At 47.0% G+C, this 25,325-nt stretch overlaps 1 protein-coding gene across 1 annotated transcript in view; it reads right to left on the bottom strand.

Moving 5' to 3' along the window:
* Positions 1 to 24,407, bottom strand: part of RASSF3 (Ras association domain family member 3) — a 299,318-nt gene extending 274,911 nt beyond the window's left edge. The window contains exon 1 of the mRNA XM_069764674.1: positions 24,053 to 24,407. Within this exon, the coding sequence (XP_069620775.1) occupies positions 24,053 to 24,335 (283 nt within the window). The 5' untranslated portion in view covers positions 24,336 to 24,407. The remainder of the gene's footprint in view (positions 1 to 24,052) is intronic.
* Positions 24,408 to 25,325: the final 918 nt, after the last annotated feature.

Raw genomic sequence — 25,325 nt, 5'->3', positions numbered from 1 at the left:
CATGTTAGGGAAGTTTTTAAAAATCCACGACAAGATCTCTAAAGTAAAGTAACAAAGATCTATAAAGAGAATGTATAAATGTACTTACCGTATGTATTTAGTGATTTCTATGTGGATATTATAGTATGCCATTAGTGATGAGCGAGTGTGCTCGTTACTTGGATTTTCCGAACATGCTCAGGTGTTCTCCGAGTATTTTGGGTGTGCTTGTAGATTATGTTTGTGTCCCCGCAGCTGCATGATTTGAGGCTGCTAGACAGCCTGAATACATGCAGGGATTGCCTGTTTGTTAGGGAATCCCCATATGTTTTCAGCTTGTCTAACAGCCGCAAATTATGTAGCTGCGGGGACACAAACATAATCTACGAGCACACCCAAAATACTCGGAGAACACCCGAGCATGCTCAGAAAACTCGAATAACGAGCACACTGGCTCATCACTATATGCCATATGTCCGTGATCATACAAGCATTTTACTGAACCTCAGACTATATAGTTTGCCTTTATCTCATTGTTATATTTTTACAGAGAATGTCATATAGAAACAAAATAGTTAGAACTATCATTATCGCATTTCGTGGTCTCCCCTCTTTTGTCTTGTTTGTACTCATCCAAACACTAGGGTGGTATGCGAAATAAAAGAGTAATAAATCAAGCACCGTAATGCCCCAATACATATTATTATAGCCATTGCTCACCATTGATCAAAAAAATCTAACAAGCCACATCAGTGTTAGGACCTACAAATGTTCCTTGGTCAGAAAGAACTATCATTCATTTCACCATACTGGCCCATCGATCATTGGATATGGTCAGAGTAGACCACTTTGTTCAACTTTTTCCTAAAGTGTATGGGTTCCCTTAGATACAGATGCACGGTAATTAAAGTAGTTGATCTCCAGAGCCATAGCAGAAAGCCACTAAAGGCCCCCTTACACATTTGACTTTGAACAAACCAGCTCGTTGATATTGATGGATTTGGCCAATAGTTTAGTGTGTATGGTGGCCTCAACAGATGATTGTCGTAGAGTTAAGGATCCGGTATGCCCGATTTCGTATTGATGATCCTTTTGTTCTCCTAGAGAGATGTCTGCCAGTGACTGTCTCGTAGAGAACACAGTAGTGCCGGGCAGAGCGAGTGCTTCTGTCTATGATAGAGTCGGGCAACGTAACTGCCGGTTGAACCAACGTTCATCAGACAGCTATCTAGAGTATGGGAGCATTAAAAGTTGTGACTCTGACCGACTTAGACTATTCATGGCTACATGGAAAACTTCATTTCAGAGGAGGCGAGAAGCTGAAAAGTTCCAGGAGCCAGGCCGCCCGACTGTTCTGCAACAGCAGATGGAGAAAGCCTCAATCCTGCAGAATTAGAACATACCCAACCCATCTTTTCCATATGAGATAAGATCTGTCAGAGCCATCAAAAAATGATTTATCCTTCTTACCCCCATGGCAACAAACATACATTGTAGGCTCATCCAAGTATATAAAGACTAATTTTAGAGGTTTTTTTTCCCACAGCTTAGGTCATCTTCATGGCAGGTGTCAATAAGAAGCATGAATGCGTTTCCGGCACACATACAGCTATAAAGTCTCAGAAATGGCTGAAAATTTTGGGATTTCCGGATCTTTCCAGTAACGGATCTTAGAGAGATGCAATATGACACATTTCATCACAAACAGGTTTTACAATTTATCTGTCATCAAAAAGGGCAATTAGTGAATTCTCCCTCTGTTATTATATATGAGAGAAACGCCGGATGTCAGAGGACAGTAATGGAACCGATTCTCCTGACTTTCCTCCTAGGGTAACACGTAGAAGTCACGGTGTGCAGGCACAATACAGTAACTTTTCCCATTGTTACAGGCATTTCTCCCACACCTCACACTTAGAAAGCTATTGCCATGTTTTCAGAAAACATAAGTATGGGAGAACAGAAAACTCGCTAACTTCCTGCCATAACAAAGGTGTGTCTTCTTTAGAAAATGTTTTTGTATGAAATAAGTGGAGAATAGGAACGTCAAGACATCAAGTGTCAACGAGGGCAAGTTGTGAAGGCAGATTATGAGCAGTCACTTCTAGGAAATCCATCATGAAAGATCTTCTATGAATTCATGGTGACACCAACAATGGTGGCAATGCCCATATAATGACCGTACCCACGATAATCCGAACACTTTCCTGTAGGATCTGACTGCAGAACAAACACAAATCAAATTAGCTCCATACAATGCAAGCAATTTGTAAGGTAATTATGATGCGTATAAATAAGGAAACAGATCTATACATAAATACAAGGTGGAATTAAGGAGAGAAATATTTCTAGTAGAAGTAGCACATCTTCCCAAGTAACTCGACCGGTTTTACGCAAACAAGCAGTGACATACCGTACATGCCAGAGACAATAACCGTGTGACAATAGTGTGCCGTTTGGGTCACGTGTCTGTGTAATAGATATGATTCGTAGTCTAGAGCACATATATAAAAAGCATAGTATATACCGCACACCAATATACTTATGATAGAAAACACATTCCGCATTCCCTAAGAAGATGCGCACTCGTCCCTATTACCCCGAGCACAGCTGTAAATCTGCCTAGTAAGAAGTAATGGCTAATCTTCCCGACCATTGTCCTGCCTGCTCAGAGGACCTTCAGGATAACCCAGCGGAGCTGATGCTGCATCTAACTGATCTACTTATCTGTCTGCCGCAGTCACTGTGCTCATTGTGGCCGAGATCACCAAGGTTTCCCATTACTCAGCACAAGGAGAGTCAGAAAGACTGCATCCCAAGAACCTGGCTGGAGTCATCTACTATAACTCATCCTCAGCCAATGATTCTGCCGAGCATGGCAACATGAGTCTGAACTGCGCTCTATCCTTATGGAAAGCTCATCACAAAAACTAAGCACCTAACCTTGTAGGGCAGGGGTGTCAAACTGCATTCCTCGAGGGCTGCAAACAGGTCATGTTTTCAGGATTTCCTTGTACTGCACAGGTGATAATTTCATCACCAACTCATTATTTGTCTAGGTGATTAAATTATCACCTGTGCAGTACAAGGAAATCCTGAAAACATGACCTGTTTGCAGCCCTCGAGGAATGCAGTTTGACACCCCTGTTGTAGGGGATATAGCCCCTGTAGAAATGGCAGCTTTAGTGTTCTCATTGCTGCATCCATTTAGCAGAAAACTGCGTTTGATGAGATATGCTAATTAGAGTGCCCGGCGCACCCTTGGTGTGGCCAAGAGGCTCAGCGCACCGTTCTGCAGGTCCCCACCTTATTCACTGGTGACTGACAGCACTGGCTAAGCGGTTCTGCTGCAGATAGTGCTCACTCCAGCCAGTCAGTGCTGTCAATCACAGCTGAGGGGGCGGGGACACACAGCCCCAGTGGGCGGATCAGTGACTGAGCCTCTTGGCCACATCAAGTAGCACATTTTATGCAGCATGGAGGCCATAAACAATAAACCTGCTATATTTCCTACAAAGCATGTGCTTAGGTTTTACTTTCAGACTCCCTGTAAAAGCCATAAGTATTCAGTGAAGGTAAAAAGCATTGTTTATTCAGTGCAGGAAAGTCTGTGTAAGCCACAAAACACAATGGCTCATCTATTCTTACACACAATAGGTACAGTGTACATAACGGCAGGTCGCTTCTGCACCCAAAACCAACGGAAACACTGTCCATTACATTGTACAGTGTGTGGTAAATACACTAGTTACTGAAGTAGCAACCAGACTACAGGGACATCTTTACAGGGTACTTTCACATTGATGATCCATTACTAGGATCAGTGGGGTCCCACCACCACACAAAGCAGTCAACAATAGCTGAATGTGCACAGTGGTTGGAGTGGAACACCACAGCTCTGCTCAGTATTTAATGGCCGCTGCCTGGTACTGCAGCTTAGCTCCTAATAACGGGAATCTGTCACCAGATGTTTTCTATGTAATCCGAGGGCAGCATGAAATACTTATTCCAGTGATGTGTCGCTTATTAGGCTGGGTGCTGTTGTTTCAATACATTGAGTGTTTAATTGGCAAGAGATTATCACTGCCAGACTTGTTCCCAAGAGCCATGTGGTCCAACCAAGCGCCCACCACTGATTAGAAGCTTTCTGGCGATATACAGTGTACCCAGAAGGTTGTTAATCAGGGGTGTGGGCTGGGCTAGCTTCCTGAGCTCTGCTACATCAAAAAATTGTGATTGTATCCCAACTTCTTCACCCATTAAAGTAAGTGATACATTGCTGGAATCAAGGTCACTTCCTCTAAATTATGCTGCTCTCAGATGAGGTAGCAAAAACCTGGTGACAGATTCCCTTTAAAAATAATATCACATATGTGCAATTAACATTAAAGCACCCCTCCAGCGTGTTTTTCCTTTTTCAGCGCTGAAAGGATGCTTCTGATGTAAGCCCCCTGCCCCCGGTCTTATATTCACCCACCAATGTCTTCACCTTTTTTTGGACAATCATGAATGTTATGAACACTCCACAAATCAGACTTAATGAGACATTTCTCCAACATAGCTATTAATGATTAGATATATTGTGCAGTCATAAGAATAAGAGTCTGCATATACTGGCCCATGGAAGACGTTAACCAACTGCCGATCGGCACTTGATTAATAGGCTGGTTAGACAGGTCGACCACAATTCCCAAGTGCACAGAGCAGACAGTAATAGGATCAGTCATTGTTCTCAGCAGCACGTCTCCTGTTTATGTGGATTGGAGGGACTCGCTGGACCTCATCCTCATCCAATGCTTCTGAGTGTTAAGGTACCGTTACACTAAACGATTTACCAATGATCACGACCAGCGATACGACCTGGCCATGATCGTTGGTAAGTTGTTGTGTGGTCGCTGGAGAGCTGTCACACAGACAGTTCTCCAGCGACCAACGATGCCGAAGTCCCCAGGTAACCAGGGTAAATGTAAAAAAAACAAAAACACAACATACTCACGTTCCGGTGTCTGTTACGTCCCCCGCCGTCACCTTCCCGCACTGACTGTCAGCGCCGGCCGGCCGTAAAGCAGAGAGCAGCGGTGACGTCATGACGTCACCGCAGTTCTCTGCTTTACGGCCGGCCGGCGCTGACACAGTCAGTGCGGGAAGCTGACGCCGGGGGACGTGAGACATCGGAATGTATGTACTGTTTTTTTTTTTCCTTTTACAATGGTAACCAGGGTAAATATCGGGTTACTAAGCGTGGCCCTGCGCTTAGTAACCCGATATTTACCCTGGTTACCAGAGAACACATCGCTGGATCAGCGTCACACACGCCGATTCAGCGATGACAGCGGGTGATCAGCGACCAAAAAAAAGGTCCTGATCATTCCCAGCGACCAACGATCTCCCAGCAGGGGCCTGATCGTTGGTCGCTGTCACACATAATGATTTAGTTAACGATATCATTGCTACGTCACAAAAAGCAACGATATCGTTAAAGAAATCGTTATGTGTGACGGTACCTTTAGGCCGGGGTCACACTTGCGTGTGCAATGCGACAAACTCGCGCGAATCTCTCACATCAATACCCGCACTGCCGCCGGCACTCGGGACCGGAGCATTCAGCTGCACAGAAATACAAATGCAAGTTTGTCACATTGCACTCGCGAGTGTGATCCCGGCCATAAAGGGAGTCCGTCACCCCCAAAAACGCATTTTGAATGTCCTACACAATGTTGTAGGGGTCTTAATCCTTATAATGTTTAATTCATATGCAAATGAGAGTCATCGGTGCACCCATAGAGTACCAAGAGTTTGGTGCACCGTGATGCCTCGTCATTTGTATATTTAGGGCCATCCCCCACTTCTGATTGACAATGCTCACTTTCCAGAGCAAGTACTGCCAGCACATGTGCGTATGCACACCGACACTGCCTTTCGCTGGCCGCATTCGTTCTCTTCTTATGCTGCTCACTACACTAATACACTGGGAAGTGTAGCGAGCAGCTTCAGAGAAAAAGGGAGCGCATAGAGCAAATATATGCAGCTCCTGATAACTCAAGAGCTGCAAATATTTGCATTCTGTCAGATTACACAGCACACCTGCTGACAGATTACATAACAAACCTGCTGACAGATTCCCCTTAGGCCTGTTTCACACGTGAGTGTCTTCGGTACGTGAGGTGACAGTTTCCTCACGTACCGGAGACACTGACACACGTAGACACATAAAAATCACTGCATCTGTTCAGATGTCAGTGATTTTTTGCGGACCGTGTCTCCGTGTGCCAAACACGGAGACATGTCAGTGTTCGTGGGAGCGCACGGATTACACAGACCCATTAAAGTCAATGGGTCCGTGTAAAACACGTATGGCACACGGACGTTGTCCGTGTACCGTGCAGGGGACAACGCTACATTAAGCGCTGTCCCCCCCACTGGTGCTGAATCTGCGATTCATATCTTCCCTGCAGCAGCGGGAGGTGGAGCCGCATATTCATGACTGTAATCGGCGGCCCCACGTGACCGCATACAGGAGAAGATGCGGCCAGACCAGGAAGCAGCGACAGCCAACGAGGGAGGCGTGTGAGTATTTTCAGAACAGCGGGGGGGCGCACAGGGGGTGTGAGGGCGGGGGGAACATAGATCTTTATTTTAAACACTATTATTCATATCTTCTACGCAGCAAACGCTACTGCAGGGAAGATATGAATCGCGGATTCAGCACGATGCAGGGGACAGCGCTAAACTTTAGCGCTGTCTCCTGCACGGTGCGTGTGGTACCCAGTGGGCACACGTGTGCCGCACGTGTGCCACACTGATGTGCCACGTGAGCACACGGACACGGATAACTCCAGTACCGATTTTATACGGTACTGGAATTATCTGGACGTGTGAAACCGGCCTTAAGGGGTATTTACACTGGCCGCTAATCTTTCAGATTCTAAGGGCTGAAAACGTGTCCAAAAACACTCATTCATAGTGCATGAAATTGCTTATGTGACTTTTCGTGATCTCGGGTAGGGAGAGGGCTTATTTTTTGCGCCCTGACCTGATGTTTTTATTGATATCATTTTGGGGTACATACGTTTTGATCGCCTCTTATTGCATTTTATTACAATGTTGTGGCAGCCAACAAAAGGTAATTCTTTTTGTTTCTTTTTCCTGGATTGTTTTAATATTTTGATAGATTGGACATTTCTCAAGGCAGCGATACCAAATATGTGTATTTGTTTTGTTTTATTTTCAGTGGGGCAAAAGGGGGGTGATTTCAACTTGTGTGTTTTTTTTCTTTTTTTTACTGTCTTCCATAGTCCCCTTAGGAGACTTTAATCTGCAATTGTCTGATAGCTTGTATAGCATGGCTTCAGCACTGCTATAGCATAAATTATGATATCCTATAATTATGATCGGCACAGGGGTCTCCTGCAGACCCCCGGATGTCATGAGAACCCATTGGTGACCCGTGAACACGTGATCACAGGGGCAGGAATTGTGGGACACGTCCGCCTGGCACATGTTAAATCCCGATGTCAATGATTGACAGCGGGATATAATTGGATAACAGCCACAGGTAGAGTTCCAATCCATCCATGGCTGTTAAAGGCACATGATGGCTGATTAAATCAGCCATCAAGCGCGGCGTAAGATGTGAACTGAGCCCATCAAAGGCAGGGACACTACCTTTGACGTACAAATTCGTTAACGGTGGTGAAGGGGTTAAGTTGCATTTACACTGAAAGATAATTGTGAACACGCATCCTTAAAGGCTTATTTTCAAGTTGTTTCTATCCAGTCTCTTTCACTTCCTGGCTTCAAGGGAAAGTGGACGCCTACTTTAGTGACTGCTCTGGTGAATAGTAGAACTATAAAGCTCAGGACAAGTTCTGCTGTAAAGCCGGAGTCACACTTGCGAGTGCAATGCGAGAAACTCGCACTAGTCTCTTGCATCAATACCCGGCACTGCAACCGGCACTCAGGACCGGAACGTGCGACTGCATGTATTTCTATGCAGCTGAACGCTCCGGTCCCGAGTGCCGGCGGCAGTGCTGGTGATTGATGCGAGAGACTAGTGTGAGTTTCTCGCATTGCACTCACAAGTGTGACCCCGGCCTAACAGTATCAGTGGTTTGTTCTTTCATCTACAACTCCGGACAGTGAGAGCCATGATTAGGAGATCTGCTTTGAAAGCAGCTGATGTTGTTGATTTTCCAAAACTTATAACAGCAGCTTGTCGGGAAATGAGAGGGAGGGGAAGGAAAGTGAGCAGCTAATTGCTGTATGGTTGGTATGTTAGGAGTTACAGGAGTTAATTCCACTCCTTGGCTGGCACTAGTGGCTGACCTCCATGGAAACCAGCTGTACACTATGAAAGATAAAAGCTTTAATTTCAGGAGAATGACAACAGATAGAAAATGCAAGTCAATTTCAAACTTTTATGCTGTCTGACTTAAGCAATTTAATAACTTGAGTAGACCCCTATAATAATTTCAGTGTAAAGAGTCAGTTGATCACCTAGGGAACGAGCAAAATGTTCATTTATCGGGTGATAAGATCTTGCAGTGCAAAAGTTCATACTTTTCAGTGATGTTATCATCCTGTGTAATCAGGACTTGTACTACCAATGACTATGATAGGCTATGTGCATTGAACAATCTACTATAGATCATTAAAAATGCATCATTTCATTGTGTGTAAATGAACTCTTAAAAGACCACCGATCAGTAAGCATTTAACGCCACCAGTTGGCACATGTAAACAAACCCTCTGGTAACGGTCGCTAATCGGCCAATTCATTCACAATTCTCGTCCTGTGTAAAGACTTGTCTGGCATCGTTTGCTGGTCATGCGTTGCGATCGCAACACTCATCAGTTAAACGATTCTCTGCATGTATGAACTTAGCTATCAAAACTTTAAAAGAAAGCAGGCTACAAGGAATTACCTATGTCAGGGCGTTTCTAAACATGATCACACAGGACATCATTTGCTACGTCTCTAATCTTTGCTATGCCATTACTCTCAACTTTACTATCAATAAAAAATAATAATAATCTTATGCACTGACAAAGAATTTGCTCCCCCATCTCATTTCATTGAAGCTAAATTGTGCAGGAGTGGGTTATGACTTCTTCAAATAGCTGCTTATTTAGAATGATCATTCATGTGCCATCAGACAGATGTGCCTCGTACGTTATGGAAAGCTATGGGGCTGCATACTGTAGGGTGGAAGACAATCCCTGCCGATAACAACGCTCAGCAATGTAAAGTGGTCTAGATGAGATGTTGATTGGCCAAGAGTAAGGCTATGTTCACACGTTACGTTTTTTATGCTTTTTTTATGAAAATTCTAGCTGCGTTTTACAGTACCATGAAAGTGTATGAGATTTCAGAAATCTCATGCACACCGCTTGGTTTTTTATCCTCAGTATTTTGTGCAATACCTTGGGTTTTGAAGAATGGAGGATGTCACTTCCTTCAACGTTTTTTCAGTGTTTTTCACCCATTGAAAGCAATGGGTTGTGCAAAAAAAAAAAAACACTTCAAAAACGCAGGTATCAGTTCCTGCTGCATTTTTTGTGCTCTAGCGGTCGACTAGTTAGGTAGCCGAGGAGGAGCAGACACAGACTGAAGAGGGCCCCTGTGTAAAAACAATGTATGGGCCCTTTGCAGTCCAATAGCTCATCATAATGCACAATTTCACCTGCTTTAGAGGTGGTAATGGCCGCTTACCCTTGGAAACCCTGTGCGGTTGCCCAGATCGCACCAGTATGTCCCCCACAGTACCTGAGACACTATTCAAAGCAGAGGTGAAGGACTGGGGACTGTTTGGAGCAGAGGGTGCAATTAGCACGGCCACTAACCTAGGTATGTATAAACTACTTTAACTCTGTGACCTAACCAGTGATGTCTGCAGTGTTGAAGTATCATAAAAGAGAGTCTCTTTTTAAAACATTTTTTGCTTCAAATATAAAAGTACAAGACATCCTCAAAGTCATCTCAGAAGTCAAACAGTTTTTGATGATGATACAAAACTTTGTAGGATTCTTGGTATTCTGGTTGATCATAAAACATTACATAAGGACCTGGAAAAGCTGGCAGAGTAGAGAAGAATGTGGTATATAAATGTTAATATAGCTAAAAGTTGCACTTGGGTATCGAGGTTATAAGTAAGACTAGATGGTGGGCCGATTCTAACTCATCGGGTATTCTAGAATATGCATGTCCACGTAGTATATTGCCCAGCCACGTAGTATATTGCCCAGCCACGTAGTATATTGCCCAGCTACGTAGTATATTGCCCAGTGACGTAGTATATTGCACAGCGACGTAGTATTCAGCACAGAGCCACGTAGTATATTGCCCAGTGACATAGTATATTGCACAGCCATGTAGTATATTGCCCAGTGACGTAGTATATTGCACAGCCACGTAGTATATTGCCCAGCCACGTAGTATGTTGCCCAGTAACGTAGTATACAGCCCAGAGCCACGTAGTATATTGCCCAGCCACGTAGTATATTGCCCAGCCACGTAGTATATTGCCCAGCCACGTAGTATATTGCCCAGCTACGTAGTATATTGCCCAGTGACATAGTATATTGCACAGCGACGTAGTATTCAGCACAGAGCCACGTAGTATATTGCCCAGTGACGTAGTATATTGCACAGCCATGTAGTATATTGCACAGCCATGTAGTATATTGCCAAGCCACGTAGTATGTTGCCCAGTGACGTAGTATACAGCACAGAGCCACGTAGTATATTGCCCAGCCACGTAGTATATTGCCCAGCCACGTAGTATATTGCCCAGCCACGTAGTATATTGCCCAGCCACATAGTGTATTGCCCAGCCACGTAGTATATTACACAGTGACGTAGTATATTGCACAGCCACGTAGTATATTGCCCAGCCATGTAGTATATTGCCCAGCCACGTAGTATATTGCCCAGCCACGTAGTATATTGCCCAGCCACGTAGTATATTACACAGCGACGTAGTATATTGCACAGCCACGTAGTATATTGCACAGCCACGTAGTATATTGCACAGCCACGTAGTATATTGCACAGCCACGTAGTATGTTGCCCAGTGACGTAGTATACAGCACAGAGCCACGTAGTATATTGCCCAGCCACGTAGTATATTGCCCAGCCACGTAGTATATTGCCCAGCCACGTAGTATATTACACAGTGACGTAGTATATTGCACAGCCACGTAGTATATTGCCCAGCCACGTAGTATATTGCCCAGCCACGTAGTATATTGCCCAGCCACGTAGTATATTACACAGCGACGTAGTATATTGCACAGCCACGTAGTATATTGCACAGCCACGTAGTATATTGCCCAGCTACGTAGTATATTGCCCAGTGACATAGTATATTGCACAGCGACGTAGTATTCAGCACAGAGCCACGTAGTATATAATAATAATAATCTTTATTTATATAGCGCCAACATATTCCGCAGCGCTTTACAGTTTAACAGTTTCAAACACAAAAGTCATAAGTAACAACGTTAACAATACAATAATTAAAGCGAAATAAGACGCCCCTGCTCGTGAGAGCTTACAATCTACAATGAGGTGGGGGAGATACAAAGTACAGGTGTGTATTTACAATGATGTATTTACAATCATGGTCCAGCCATCTTCAGGGGTTGGGGAATAGATGGGGATAGTGAATGGGCTACACACACACAAACATAACATAACTTTGATTAGTGAACGTGATAGGCCGCTCTGAACAAATGTGTTTTGAGCGAGCGCCTAAAACTATGCAAATTATGGATGGTCCTAATATCTTGGGGTAGAGCATTCCAGAGGATTGGCGCAGCACGGGAGAAGTCTTGGAGTCGGGAGTGGGAGGTACGGATTAGTGCAGAGGTTAGCCGAAAGTCATTTGCAGAGCGCAGTGGTCTGTTAGGCTGATAGACAGAAATGAGGGAGGAGATGTAAGGGGGTGCCGCACTGTGGAGAGCTTTGTGGGTGAGAACAAGTACTTTGAATTGTATCCTGTAATGAATGGGTAGCAAGTGTAACGACTGGCGAAGAACGGATGCGTCCGAGTAACGATTAGCCAGATGGACGACCCTGGCTGCTGCATTAAGGATGGACTGGAGAGGGGAAAGTCGAGTGAGGGGGAGGCCAATTAATAGAGCGTTACAGTAGTCCAGGCGGGAGTGGATCAGGGCGACCGTGAGGGTTTTAGCTGTCTCCATGGTGAGAAAAGGGCGGATTCTAGAGATGTTCTTTAGGTGTAAGCGGCACGAGCGGGCAAGAGATTGTATATGGGAGGTGAAGGAGAGATCGGAGTCAAACATAACACCCAGACAGCGCGCCTGCTGCCGGGGTGTTATTATGGTGCCACCCACGGAGAGGGAAATGTCAGATTTAGGGAGGTTAGTAGATGGTGGGAGCAGAAGAAGTTCAGTTTTGGAGAGGTTGAGTTTCAGATAGAGAGCGGACATGATGTTGGAGACTGCGGACAGACAGTCAGTGGCATTCTGTAGTACAGCGGGGGTAAGGTCAGGGGATGACGTATATAGTTGTGTGTCGTCGGCATAAAGATGGTACTGAAAGCCAAATCTGCTGATGGTCTGTCCAATTGGGGCCGTGTAGAGAGAGAACAGAAGGGGGCCAAGGACTGAGCCCTGAGGTACCCCAACAGTGAGAGGAAGAGGAGATGAAGTGGAGCCAGAGAACAGAACACTGAAGGATATTGCCCAGTGACGTAGTATATTGCACAGCCATGTAGTATATTGCCCAGTGACGTAGTATACAGCACAGAGCCACGTAGTATATTGCCCAGCCATGTAGTATATTACCCAGCCACGTAGTATATTGCCCAGCCACGTAGTATATTACACAGCGATGTAGTATATTGCACAGCCACGTAGTATATTGCCCAGCCACGTAGTATATTGCCCAGCCACGTAGTATATTGCCCAGCCACGTAGTATATTGCCCAGCCACGTAGTATATTACACAGCGACGTAGTATATTGCACAGCCACGTAGTATATTGCACAGCCACGTAGTATATTGCACAGCCACGTAGTATATTGCCCAGCTATGTAGTATATTGCCCAGCCACGTAGTATATTGCCCAGCCACGTAGTATATTACACAGCGACGTAGTATATTGCCCAGTGATGTAGTATATTGCACAGCGACGTAGTATATTGCCCAGCGACGTAGTATATTGCCCAGCTACGTAGTATTTTGCCCGACCACGTAGTATATTGCCCAGCCACGTAAATATTGCCCAGCCACGTAGTATATTGCCCAGCCACGTAGTATATTGCCCAGCTACGTAGTATATTGCCCAGTCACGTAGTATATTGCCCAGACACGTAGTATATTGCCCAGCTACGTAGTATATTGCCCAGACACGTAGTATATTGCCCAGACACGCAGTATATTGCCCAGCCATGTAGTATATTGCCCAGCCACGTAGTATATTGCCCAGTCACGTAGTATATTGCCCAGCCACGTAGTATATTGCCCAGCTACGTAGTATATTGCCCAGTCACGTAGTATATTGCCCAGACACGTAGTATATTGCTCAGCTACGTAGTATATTGCCCAGACACGTAGTATATTGCCCAGCTACGTAGTATATTGCCCAGACACGTAGTATATTGCCCAGCTACGTAGTATATTGCCCAGTCACGTAGTATATTGCCCAGACACGTAGTATATTGCCCAGTCACGTAGTATATTGCCCAGACACGTAGTATATTGCTCAGCTACGTAGTATATTGCCCAGACACGTAGTATATTGCCCAGCTACGTAGTATATGGCCCAGACACGTAGTATATTGCCCAGCCACGTAGTATATTGCCCAGTCACGTAGTATATTGCCCAGCTACGTAGTATGTTGCCCAGACACGCAGTATATTGCCCAGCTACGTAGTATATTGCCCAGCCACGTATGTCACAGGTTAAAAAATAAACATACTCACCTTCCGATCCGAGAGCCCCTTGTAGCGCGCGGCTGCCACCATCTTCCGTTCCCAAGATGCATTGCGAAATTACCCAGATGACTTAGCGGTCTTGCGAGGCCGCTAAGTCTTCTGGGTAATTTCGCAATGCATCGCCGGGAACGGAAGATGGCGGCCGGCTCGGCGGACAACGGAGGGTGAGTATAGCAGGTTTTTTGTTTTTTTATTATTTTTAACATTACATTTTTTACTATTGATGCCGCATAGGCAGCATCAATAGTAAAAAGTTGGGGACACACAGGGTTAATAGCGGCGGTAACGGAGTGCGTTACCCGCGGCATAACGCGGTCTGTTACCGCCGGCATTAACCCTGTGTTAGCGGTGGCTGGAGGGGAGTATGCGGGGGCTGGGCAGTGACTGCGGGGAGTAAGGAGCGGCCATTTTCTTCTGGACTGTGCCCGTCGCTGATTGGTCATGGCTGTTTTGCCACGACCAATCAGCGACTTGCATTTCCTTGACAGACAGAGGCCGCGACCAATGAATATCCGTGACAGAAATACAGAAGGACAGAAAGACGGAAGTGACCCTTAGGCAGCAGCAAAAGCAAATAAGGGTGGCTACAAAATAAAAACTTGTGTCCTTGATGTAAAATGACCCCTCTATAAATCCCTTCTAAGGCCACACCTCAAATATGGAATTTAGTTTTGGGTTCCACACTGTTAGAACAATATAGAACGGGAGAAGGTTCAATGGTGGAAGACTGGATTATTGAATAGGATGTCACCTGATGTGCATGAATGTGTGGTCAGTGCAAAGACCTGGAACAAGATTTATTCTATCCAAAGCCATTCCTAAGGTAAAGGACATTCCTTACACGTGGGGGAAAGATAGATTAGATATCACCGTAGGAAAGGGTTCTTTACAGTTAGAGTAGTCAGACTATGGACTGCCCTATAACAATAGCTTGTTATTGTTATGGCATAGTCTAGATCGTCTAGCTGTAGAGGTCCTAGCACAACAATGCAAATTATATCCATCTAGTAGTAATCCAATATTATAGTAATCCAATGTACCAGTGGGGAGAAATCAAGCTATTAAAGGGAAACTGTAAGGTCCCCCGTGCCCCAGAACCATCAGCAGTTGTGTTTGCATATGTATATACCCTGCCTAACAGCCCCTGTATTACATTACACGATAAAAGCACTGGAACGTAGCCTTATATTGCCAAGGCACCAAGACAACCCGAGTGAAAAAAAAAGGTGGCAAATAGCAGTTATTGCCAGGAAAGAAAAAGCACAACTAGCTATGATTTACAGGGTGGCCATTCAAATAATGAATATCTATGGAAGGTGCACACAGAGCAAGGTCCCAAGTGTGTGAATCCACGCCGTTATGTTCATCCATCAGAAATGGATGTGTATGTATACTGTATATATATATGTATGTCTGTTATATGTATTATATATATGTGTATTTATACTTCTATACAAGATTGCCATCACAAGACAATCCTTTTAGCTATTCCTCTACATTGAGGACAATGTGGATGATTTTCTCCAGAATTCTCAATTTCTTTGTGCAACGCGAAAACAAACAAAAATGTTGGGACTTTTAGCATTTTCATGCCAGTTTGAAGCTGCTCTACAAATATGGACGGAGCTAGGGAGGACCCGTCAAATTGAGCAAAAGTGTCAGCATTTTGTGGGCTAGAAATGTTATTAAAGTCCCAGGACTGGCGTAACATTTCTTGCGAGGCACAGATGTGTTGAATTCATTATGTAGCGTGCGCCTCTTTAGAAATTTGCCGCGTCTTATTGATGCTTAGTCCTTATTAAGACTGGGGAACAAGATGCTGAACTTAGTGAATCAGCCCCAAAGTATCTGACATGTTGATATGCAGAGATGCCTTAATTAGAGGGAGGTTGTGATAACGTTCATCAAATGTGTAGCAGCACTTTAAAGGGAACCTGACAGCTGGCACATGTTGCCCAGACCTCGGGCTTTATGTATCCGGCACTGGCTGTATGATCTCAGCCAGGCATGTGTGACTCTGAAACATTGGGGCCTCCATGTAACACCGTGAAATTGATTATTATTATTATTGCTAATTCAATTACAGTATCAGCAGAAATATTTGTACAACATGAAACTCACGTATTCAAAATAAATAGTATGACGTTTGAGATCTGCATGTTGAGCGCACCTACACTACTGATCATCTGTGAGAACTCTCCACCATTATCAGTGTTACAATTCAACCCTTTCATTCATGATTCTCGTCCTGTAAAGAACGCTTGTCTAACAGTGTGTGTCGGTCCTGACTCACAATCACAAATGTTTATCTGCACATGAAACGTTTGTATGACTATTAGTGATGAGCGAGAATGCTCGGGTAAGGTGTTATCTGAGCATGCTCAGTGTTACCAGAGTGTCTTCAGCATGCCCTAAGGCTGGCGTCACACATACCATATAAAAAAAAAAATCGGTCCGTATTTCATGGCCGAGAATCGCAGAAATGTTCCCTGAACAGTGATCTGTATGTCATCCGTGTGCAGTGCGAGGATGCGATTTTCTTGCATCTAAGCATCCGTGTGACATCCGTATGGCAAGATTTTCTTGCCGGCTTGCAAAATGGACATATAATGGATCCCATCCCAGAAAATCATGAATAAATAATGTGGAAGCCTATTTATTGGCTCCACAAGTTACATCCTACAAGCAAAAATAAATTGCGTGGTCTCCAGCGCAATTTTCTTCACCAGAGAGGGAAAGCCGACGGCCAGGGCTGAGATTTGTAGCCTGGGAAGGGGTTAATACCTACGGTTCTTCCAAGTCTATGAACATCAGCCCACAGATCTATATTTAGCCTTTACTGGCTATTCTAATAGCCCCCCCCCCTCCAAAGAAAATGATATGGGGGTCCCCCTATAATTAATAGCCAGAAAGGCTACGCAGACATCTGCGGGCTGATATTCATAGCCTAGGAAGGGGCCATGGATATTGACCCCCCCATGTCTAAAAACACCTGCCCCCAGCCACCCCAGAAAAGGCGCATAATAATAATAATAATAATCTTTATTTTTATATAGCGCTAACATATTCCGCAGCGCTTTACAGTTTGCACACATTATCATCGTTGTCCCTGATGGGGCTCACAATCTAAATTCCCTATCAGTATGTCTTTGAAATGTGGGAGGAAACCGGAGGAAACCCACGCAAACACAGGGAGAACATACAAGCTCCTTGCAGATGATGTCCTTGGTGGGATTTGAGCCCAGGACTCCAGAGCTGCAATGCTGCAGTGCTAGCTACTGAGCCACCGAGCTGCCCCAATTCTGGCACTTAGCCTCTCTCATGTTACTGCCGAGTAGCAGTGGCATATGGGGTAATAAGGGGTTAATGTCACCTTGCTATTGTAAGGTGACATTAAGCCCGGTTAATAATGGAGAGGTGTCAATAAGACACCTATCCATTATTAATCCAATAGTATGAAAGGGTTAAAAAAAATACACACACATTAAAAATAAAGTATTTTAATGAAATAATTAAACATACAGGTTTTCCATCTTTATTGCACTCCCAATCCAAGCGAAGCCCTCATTCTCCTGTAAAAAAATACAAAATAAAAAAGCAACAATATCCCATACCTATCGCCATACAGTCAAGTCCGACGCTGTAATCCATCTCAAGGGGTTAAATAGTTTACAACCGGGAGCCATGCTAATGCTACCGGCTGGGCTGTAAACCACAGAGGAATAAATGAAAAGCTGCCTGTGCAGCCTCCCCGCCTGACCAGACATGAACTCTGTAGCGTGGGAAAGTTTCGGAACTTTTTCCGACGCTGCCAGTTCACCTGCTACCTAACTCTCTATGAAATATAAATATATATATATATACGTGTGTCAATGTCATAAATATATATATATATATATATATATATATACATACATATATACAGTTAGGTCCATATATATTTGGACAGAGACAACATTTTTCTAATTTTTGTTATAGATATTACCACAATGAATTTTAAACAAAACAATTCAGATGCAGTTGAAGTTCAGACTTTCATCTTTCATTTGAGGGTATCCACATAAAAATTGGATGAAGGGTTTAGGCGTTTCAGTTCCGTAACATGTGCCACCCTGTTTTTAAAGGGACCAAAAGTAATTGGACAATTGACTCCAAGGCTATTTCATGGACAGGTGTGGGCAATCCCTTCGTTATGTCATTCTCAATTAAGCAGATAAAAGACCTGGAGTTGATTTGAGGTGTGGTGCTTGCATTTGGAAGGTTTTGCTGTAAAGTAAACATGCAGTCATAGGAGCTCTCCATGCAGGTGAAACAAGCCATCCTTAAGCTACGAAAACAGAAAAAACCCTTCCGAGAAATTGCTACAATATTAGGAGTGGCAAAATCTACAGTTTGGCACATCCTGAGAAAGAAAGAAAGCACTGGTGAACTCATCAATGCAAAAAGACCTGGGCGCCCACGGAAGACAACAGTGGTGGATGATCGCAGAATAATCTCCATGGGGAAGAGAAACCCCTTCACAACAGCCAACCAAGTGAACAACACTCTCCAGGAAGTAGGCGTATCAATATCCAAATCTACTATAAAGAGAAGACTGCATGAAAGTAAATACAGAGGGATCACTGCACGGTGCAAGCCACTCATAAGCATCAAGAATAAAAAGGCTAGACTGGACTTTGCTAAAAACATCTAAAAAAGCCAGCACAGTTCTGGAAGAACATTCTTTGGACAGAAGAAACCAAGATCAACCTCTACCAGAATGATGGAAAGAGAAAAGTATGGCGAAGGCGTGGTACAGCTCATGATCCAAAGCATACCACATCATCTGTAAAACACGGCGGAGGCAGTGTGATGGTTTGGGCATGCATGGCTGCCAGTGGCAATGGGTCACTAGTGTTTATTGATGATGTGACACAGGACAGAAGCAGCCGAATGAATTCTGAGGTATTCAGAGCCATACTGTGTGCTCAGATCCAGCCAAATGCAGCCAAGCTGATTGGTCGTCAATTCATACTACAGATGGACAATGACCCAAAACATAAAGCCAATGCAACTCAGGAGTTTATTAAAGCAAAAAAGTGGAATATTTTTGAATGGCCAAGTCAGTCACTGGATCTTAACCCAATTGAGCATGCATTTCACTTGTTAAAGACTAAACTTCAGACAGAAAGGCCCACAAACAAACAGCAACTGAAAACCACCGCAGTGAAGGCCTGGCAGAGCATCAAAAAGGAGGAAACACAGCGTCTGGTGATGTCTATGAGTTCAAGACTTCAGAAAGTCATTGCCAACAAAGGGTTTTCAACCAATTACTAAAAATGAACATTTTATTTAAAATTATTTAATCTGTCCAATTACTTTTGGTCCCTTTAAAAACAGGGTGGCACGTGTTAAGGAGCTGAAACTCCTAAACCCTTCATCCAATTTTAATGTGGATACCCTCAAATGAAAGCTGAAAGTCTGAACTTTAACTGCATCTGAATTGTTTTGTTTAAAATTCATTGTGGTAATGTCTATAACCAAAATTAGAAAAATGTTGTCCCTGTCCAAATATATATGGACCTAACTGTATATATATATATATATATATATATATATATATATACACACACACACAGTATATATACCCCTATACTATGTGTATACATTTATTTTATCTATTCTATTTTAACCTGTCAGTGTGATTTTACATTACAGCGCCATGAATTGCCAGCTTTTCTGAAGGACATCGGTGCATATTTCTCACAAGTCGCACTGATGGTCCGTGTGTTCTCCATTTTTTTCTCGCACCCATAGACTTGCATTGGCGATTCTTGGCCGCTATACGGTGCAAATCGCAGCATGCTGCGATTTCACTCACATGTATAATACGGCCGAGAAAAAAAACGGATGATGGGAGCTGCCTCATAGATTAACATTGGTGGGGAACTATGCGATTTATTCTCGCATAGCACTCGTCCGTATTCCTCTCTAGTGAGACTTCAACCTTCTGGATCATTCTCTTCAGCGACATCACCTATCGAGGGCGAGTCCCCCATACACACATCAGGCTAAAAGATCAGCCCTAGTCTAATGTGTATAGGGGCATTAACCCCACACCAAACGATAACCACTAACTATGGACCTGATGAGGAATCCAGTAGCACCATCACATAACTCCCTGACTAAACATCATGGACAGATTGATAAAGTATGTTTAATGCTGGTATAGAAAATCACAAAACTAATATGGTACATGCTGCATGTCTGTAATCTTAAAGGGAATCTGTCAGCCGGATTCTATACCCCATCCTAAGGGCATGTATGTAAGGGCGCATTACTGCGGAGTAAATCCTTACCCTGCTTGTAGAAATCTGTTTTGATGTTTTAGAGAAATCCATAGTTGTATGCTAATGAGGTGTAAGTGCAGTTGGAGAGCAGGCACTTCTAGCCATCCTGGTTCTCTCCTTATTGCCTGCCCACTGCCTAGGCAGGTCACTGAGAAAGGAGTAACCTGTCAGTCAGCGACAGGAGGCAGGCAGGTCACTGAGAAAGGAGTAACCTGTCAGTCAGCGACAGGAGGCAGGCAGGTCACTGAGAAAGGAGTAACCTGTCAGTCAGCGACAGGAGGCAGGCAGGTCACTGAGAAAGGAGTAACCTGTCAGTCAGCGACAGGAGGCAGGCAGGTCACTGAGAAAGGAGTAACCTGTCAGTCAGCGACAGGAGGCAGGCAGGTCACTGAGAAAGGAGTAACCTGTCAGTCAGCGACAGGAGGCAGGCAGGTCACTGAGAAAGGAGTAACCTGTCAGTCAGCGACAGGAGGCAGGCAGGTCACTGAGAAAGGAGTAACCTGTCAGTCAGCGACAGGAGGCAGGCAGGTCACTGAGAAAGGAGTAACCTGTCAGTCAGCGACAGGAGGCAGGCAGGTCACTGAGAAAGGAGTAACCTGTCAGTCAGCGACAGGAGGCAGGCAGGTCACTGAGAAAGGAGTAACCTGTCAGTCAGCGACAGGAGGCAGGCAGGTCACTGAGAAAGGAGTAACCTGTCAGTCAGCGACAGGAGGCAGGCAGGTCACTGAGAAAGGAGTAACCTGTCAGTCAGCGACAGGAGGCAGGCAGGTCACTGAGAAAGGAGTAACCTGTCAGTCAGCGACAGGAGGCAGGCAGGTCACTGAGAAAGGAGTAACCTGTCAGTCAGCGACAGGAGGCAGGCAGGTCACTGAGAAAGGAGTAACCTGTCAGTCAGCGACAGGAGGCAGGCAGGTCACTGAGAAAGGAGTAACCTGTCAGTCAGTGACAGGAGGCAGGCAGGTCACTGAGAAAGGAGTAACCTGTCAGTCAGCGACAGGAGGCAGACAGATCACTGAGACCGAAGTGACTTGTCAGTTAGTGACAGGAGGCAGGCAGGTCACTGGGACCAGAGTGATCTGTCAGTCAGCGACAGGAGGCAGGGTCACTGGGACCGGAGTAATCTGTCAGTCAGCGACAGGAGGAAGGCAGGTCACTGAGAAAGGAGTGACCTGTCAGTCAGCGACAGGAGACAGGCAGGTCCCTGGGACTGGAGTGATCTGTCAGTCAGCAACAAGAGGCAAAAAGATCACTGAGACCGAAGTGAAGTGTCAGTCAGCAACAGGAGGCAGGAAGGTCACTGGGGCCGGAGTGATCTGTCAGTCAGCGACAGGAGGCAGGCAGGTCCCTGGGACCGGAGTGATCTGTCAGTCAGCGACAGGAGGCAGGCAGGTCACTGGGACCTGAGTGACCGGTCACTCAGCGACAGGAGGCAGGCAGGTCACTGGGACCGGAGTAATCTGTCAGTCAGCGACAGGAGGCAGGCAGGTCACTGAGACCGGAGTGACCTGTCAGTCAGTGACAGGAGGCAGGCAGGTCACTGGGATCGGAGTAACCTGTCAGTCAGTGACAGGAGGCAGGCAGGTCACTGGGACCGGAGTGACCTTTCAGTCAGCGACAGGAGGCAGGCAGGTCACTGGGACCGGAGTAATCTGTCAGTCAGCGACAGGAGGCAGGCAGGTCACTGAGACCGGAGTGACCTGTCAGTCAGTGACAGGAGGCAGACAGATCACTGAGACCGAAGTGACCTGTCAGTTTGTGACAGGAGGCAGGCAGGTCACTGAGACTGGAGTGACCTGTCAGGCAGCGACATGAGGCAGCAGAAGGGTGGGAATATGGTGAGAGGCAGGAGAGATTGAAGTGCATTGTTCCTCCACGCTGCACTTGCATATCATTAGCATACAATTACAACTATGGATTTGTCTAAAACAGCAAAACAGATTTCTACAAGCAGGGGAAAGATTTACTCCGCAGTAAAGCGCCCTTACATACATGGCCTTAGGGTGGGGTAGGGAATCCTGATGACAGATTGTCTTTCAGAATAAATATGCACAAATAACACTAATGGATGTTGCCCAGTTAGGTGGCTTTTCTCTCTTAGGGCAACATTGCGCCCTATGGGGGCTACACTACAGAGTTGCCCATGACATGGCCAGTGAGCTCATACAATCTGATCAAAATATACAGCTCACAGCAATACATCACCGAAAATTAGATGAGCAAAACACGCCCGCCTCTGGTAATACATGGGCATCATTAAAGGCAGAATGTGAGAGTGACACCCAACTCGAGGACCCCACACTGCGGGGCTGGTTGATACTGTGGGCTATAATTCTGTCCATAATGCTGATGTGGGGGATGCACTCTTTAATGGGTATGGGGTATATTAATTGTGGGTCTATATACTGTACCCATCCCATGCCCATGTAAACAAACCATCACCAGTGATGTGGGTACTGAAATCAGCAATGATGCGGCAGGAGGTGGCATCAATCCATCGGCAGGAGGTGCCCATCAGGAGGAGGTGCCATTTCCCATCGGCAGGAGGCATCAACCCATCAGTAGGAGGTGGCATCCCCCCATCAGCAGCAGGTGGCATTAACCCATCAGCAGGAGGTGGCATTCCCCCCATCAGCAGGAGGTGGCATCCCCCCATCAGCAAGACGTTGCATTAACCCATCAGCAGGAGGTGGTATCCCCCCATCAGCAGGAGGTGGCATCCCCCCCATCAGCAGGAGGTGGCATCAACCCATCAGCAGGAGGTGGCATCAACCCATCAGCAGGAGGTGGCATCAACCCATCAGCAGGAGGTGGCATCAACCCATCAGCAGGAGGTGGCATCAACCCATCAGCAGGAGGTGGCATCAACCCATCAGCAGGAGGTGGCATTAACCCATCAGCAGGAGGTGGCATCCCCCATCAGCAGGAGGTGGCATCAACCCATCAGCAGGAGGTGGCATCAACCCATCAGCAAGAGGTGGCATCCCCCCATCAGCAGGAGGTGGCATCAACCCATCAGCAGGAGGTGGCATCAACCCATCAGCAGGAGGTGGCATCAACCCATCAGCAGGAGGTGGCATTAACCCATCAGCAGGAGGTGGCATCAACCCATCAGCAGGAGGTGGCATCAACCCATCAGCAGGAGGTGGCATCAACCCATCAGCAGGAGGTGGCATCAACCCATCAGCAGGAGGTGGCATTAACCCATCAGCAGGAGGTGGCATCAACCCATCAGCAGGAGGTGACATCCCCCCATCAGCAGGACGTGGCATTAACCCATCAGCAGGAGGTGGCATCCCCCCATCAGCAGGAGGTGGCATCCCCCCATCAGCAGGACGTGGCATTAACCCATCAGCAGGAGGTGGCATCCCCCCATCAGCAGGAGGTGGCATCAACCTATTAGCAGGAGGTGGCATCAACCCATCAGCAGGAGGTGGCATCCCCCCATCAGCAGAACGTGGCATTAACCCATCAGCAGGAGGTGGCATGCCCCCATCAGCACGAGGTGGCATCAACCTATTAGCAGGAGGTGGCATCAACCAATCAGCAGGAGGTGGCATCCCCCCATCATCTCTGCCTGTCCCATGGGAGTGTGGCAGACAGAACAAATATTGGGGTCTTCCTCCCCTCACAGCTGACTCGTGCTCAGTACTGGAGGAGATGATGGTGGACAGTGCAGTAAGCCTCTTATGGAGCTCAGCCTGAGTACAGGGCATGGCCATAGAGGATTATTATTAGTGCCCATAGGGTCCTGCACATTGCTGCCAGGCACAGCGCCCACCTACCTGCACAGCGCCGGCCCACGGAGAAGATGAAGCCGCAGCATAAGTCGCACCAGGCATTCAGAGCGGCGTCGGCCTCAAACTTGTGCCCTGCTGCCGGCTTCTGAGGCTGGAAGATGTAGCGGACATCTGGCGGTGGTCTGTGAGCTCTGACCCTCCGTCTTACTCCTGGGGGCACTCCTGGCACTGCCCCCGCTCTGCCCGGGCCATTGCTGGAAGAATCCCTCCTGTCACCCAGAGGGGAGAACAGGACGCGGGGAGGGGGAACTCTGGCGAGGGCAGACATGGCAGATCGCAGAAGGACCAGAAGCGCCGGGTGTAGTGGCAGTGCCAACTCCAGAGGCGCCGGGTGTAGTGACAGCACCTGGGCGCCAGTTCCACGAGCAGTAGTGAGCTCCGAGCAGTCACCGCCCCCGTGCCCTCCCACACCCGCCCAGAGTACACAGCATCGCCGCTGTGCTGCCCCCTGTGCCCTCCCACACCCGCCCAGAGTACACAGCACCGCCGCTGTGCCGCCCCCGTGCCCTCCCACACCCGCCCAGAGTACACAGCACCGCCGCTGTGCTGCCCCCTGTGCCCTCCCACACCTGCCCAGAGTACACCGCACCGCCGCTGTGCTGCCCCCGTGCCCTCCCACACCCGCCCAGAGTACACAGCACCGCCGCTGTGCTGCCCCCTGTGCCCTCCCACACCCGCCCAGAGTACACAGCACCGCCGCTGTGCTGCCCCCTGTGCCCTCCCACACCCGCCCAGGCGCCCAGAGTACACAGCACCGCCGCTGTGCTGCCCCCTGTGCCCTCCCACACCTGCCCAGAGTACACCGCACCGCCGCTGTGCTGCCCCCGTGCCCTCCCACACCCGCCCAGAGTACACAGCACCGCCGCTGTGCTGCCCCCTGTGCCCTCCCACACCCGCCCAGAGTACACAGCACCGCCACTGTGCCGCCCCCGTGCCCTCCCGCACCCGCCCAGAGTATACAGCACCACCGCTGTGCCGCCTCCGTGCCCTCCCGCACCCGCCCAGAGTACATAGCACCGCCGCTGTGCCGCCCCCGTGCCCGACCACACCCGCCCAGAGTACACAGCACCGCCGCTGTGCCGCCCCTGTGCCCTCCCGCACCCGCCCAGAGTACATAGCACCGCCGCTGTGCCGCCCCCGTGCCCTCCCACACCCGCCCACAGTATACAGCACCGCCGCTGTGCTGCCCCCGTGCCCTCCCACACCCGCCCAGAGTACACAGCATCGCCGCTGTGCTGCCCCCTGTGCCCTCCCACAC

The sequence above is a fragment of the Ranitomeya imitator genome, chromosome 4 (assembly GCF_032444005.1).
Source record: "Ranitomeya imitator isolate aRanImi1 chromosome 4, aRanImi1.pri, whole genome shotgun sequence".
NCBI lineage: Eukaryota > Metazoa > Chordata > Amphibia > Anura > Dendrobatidae > Ranitomeya > Ranitomeya imitator.
Note: the sequence above shows the minus strand (reverse complement) of the source record. Positions and strands in the feature narration are given on the sequence as shown.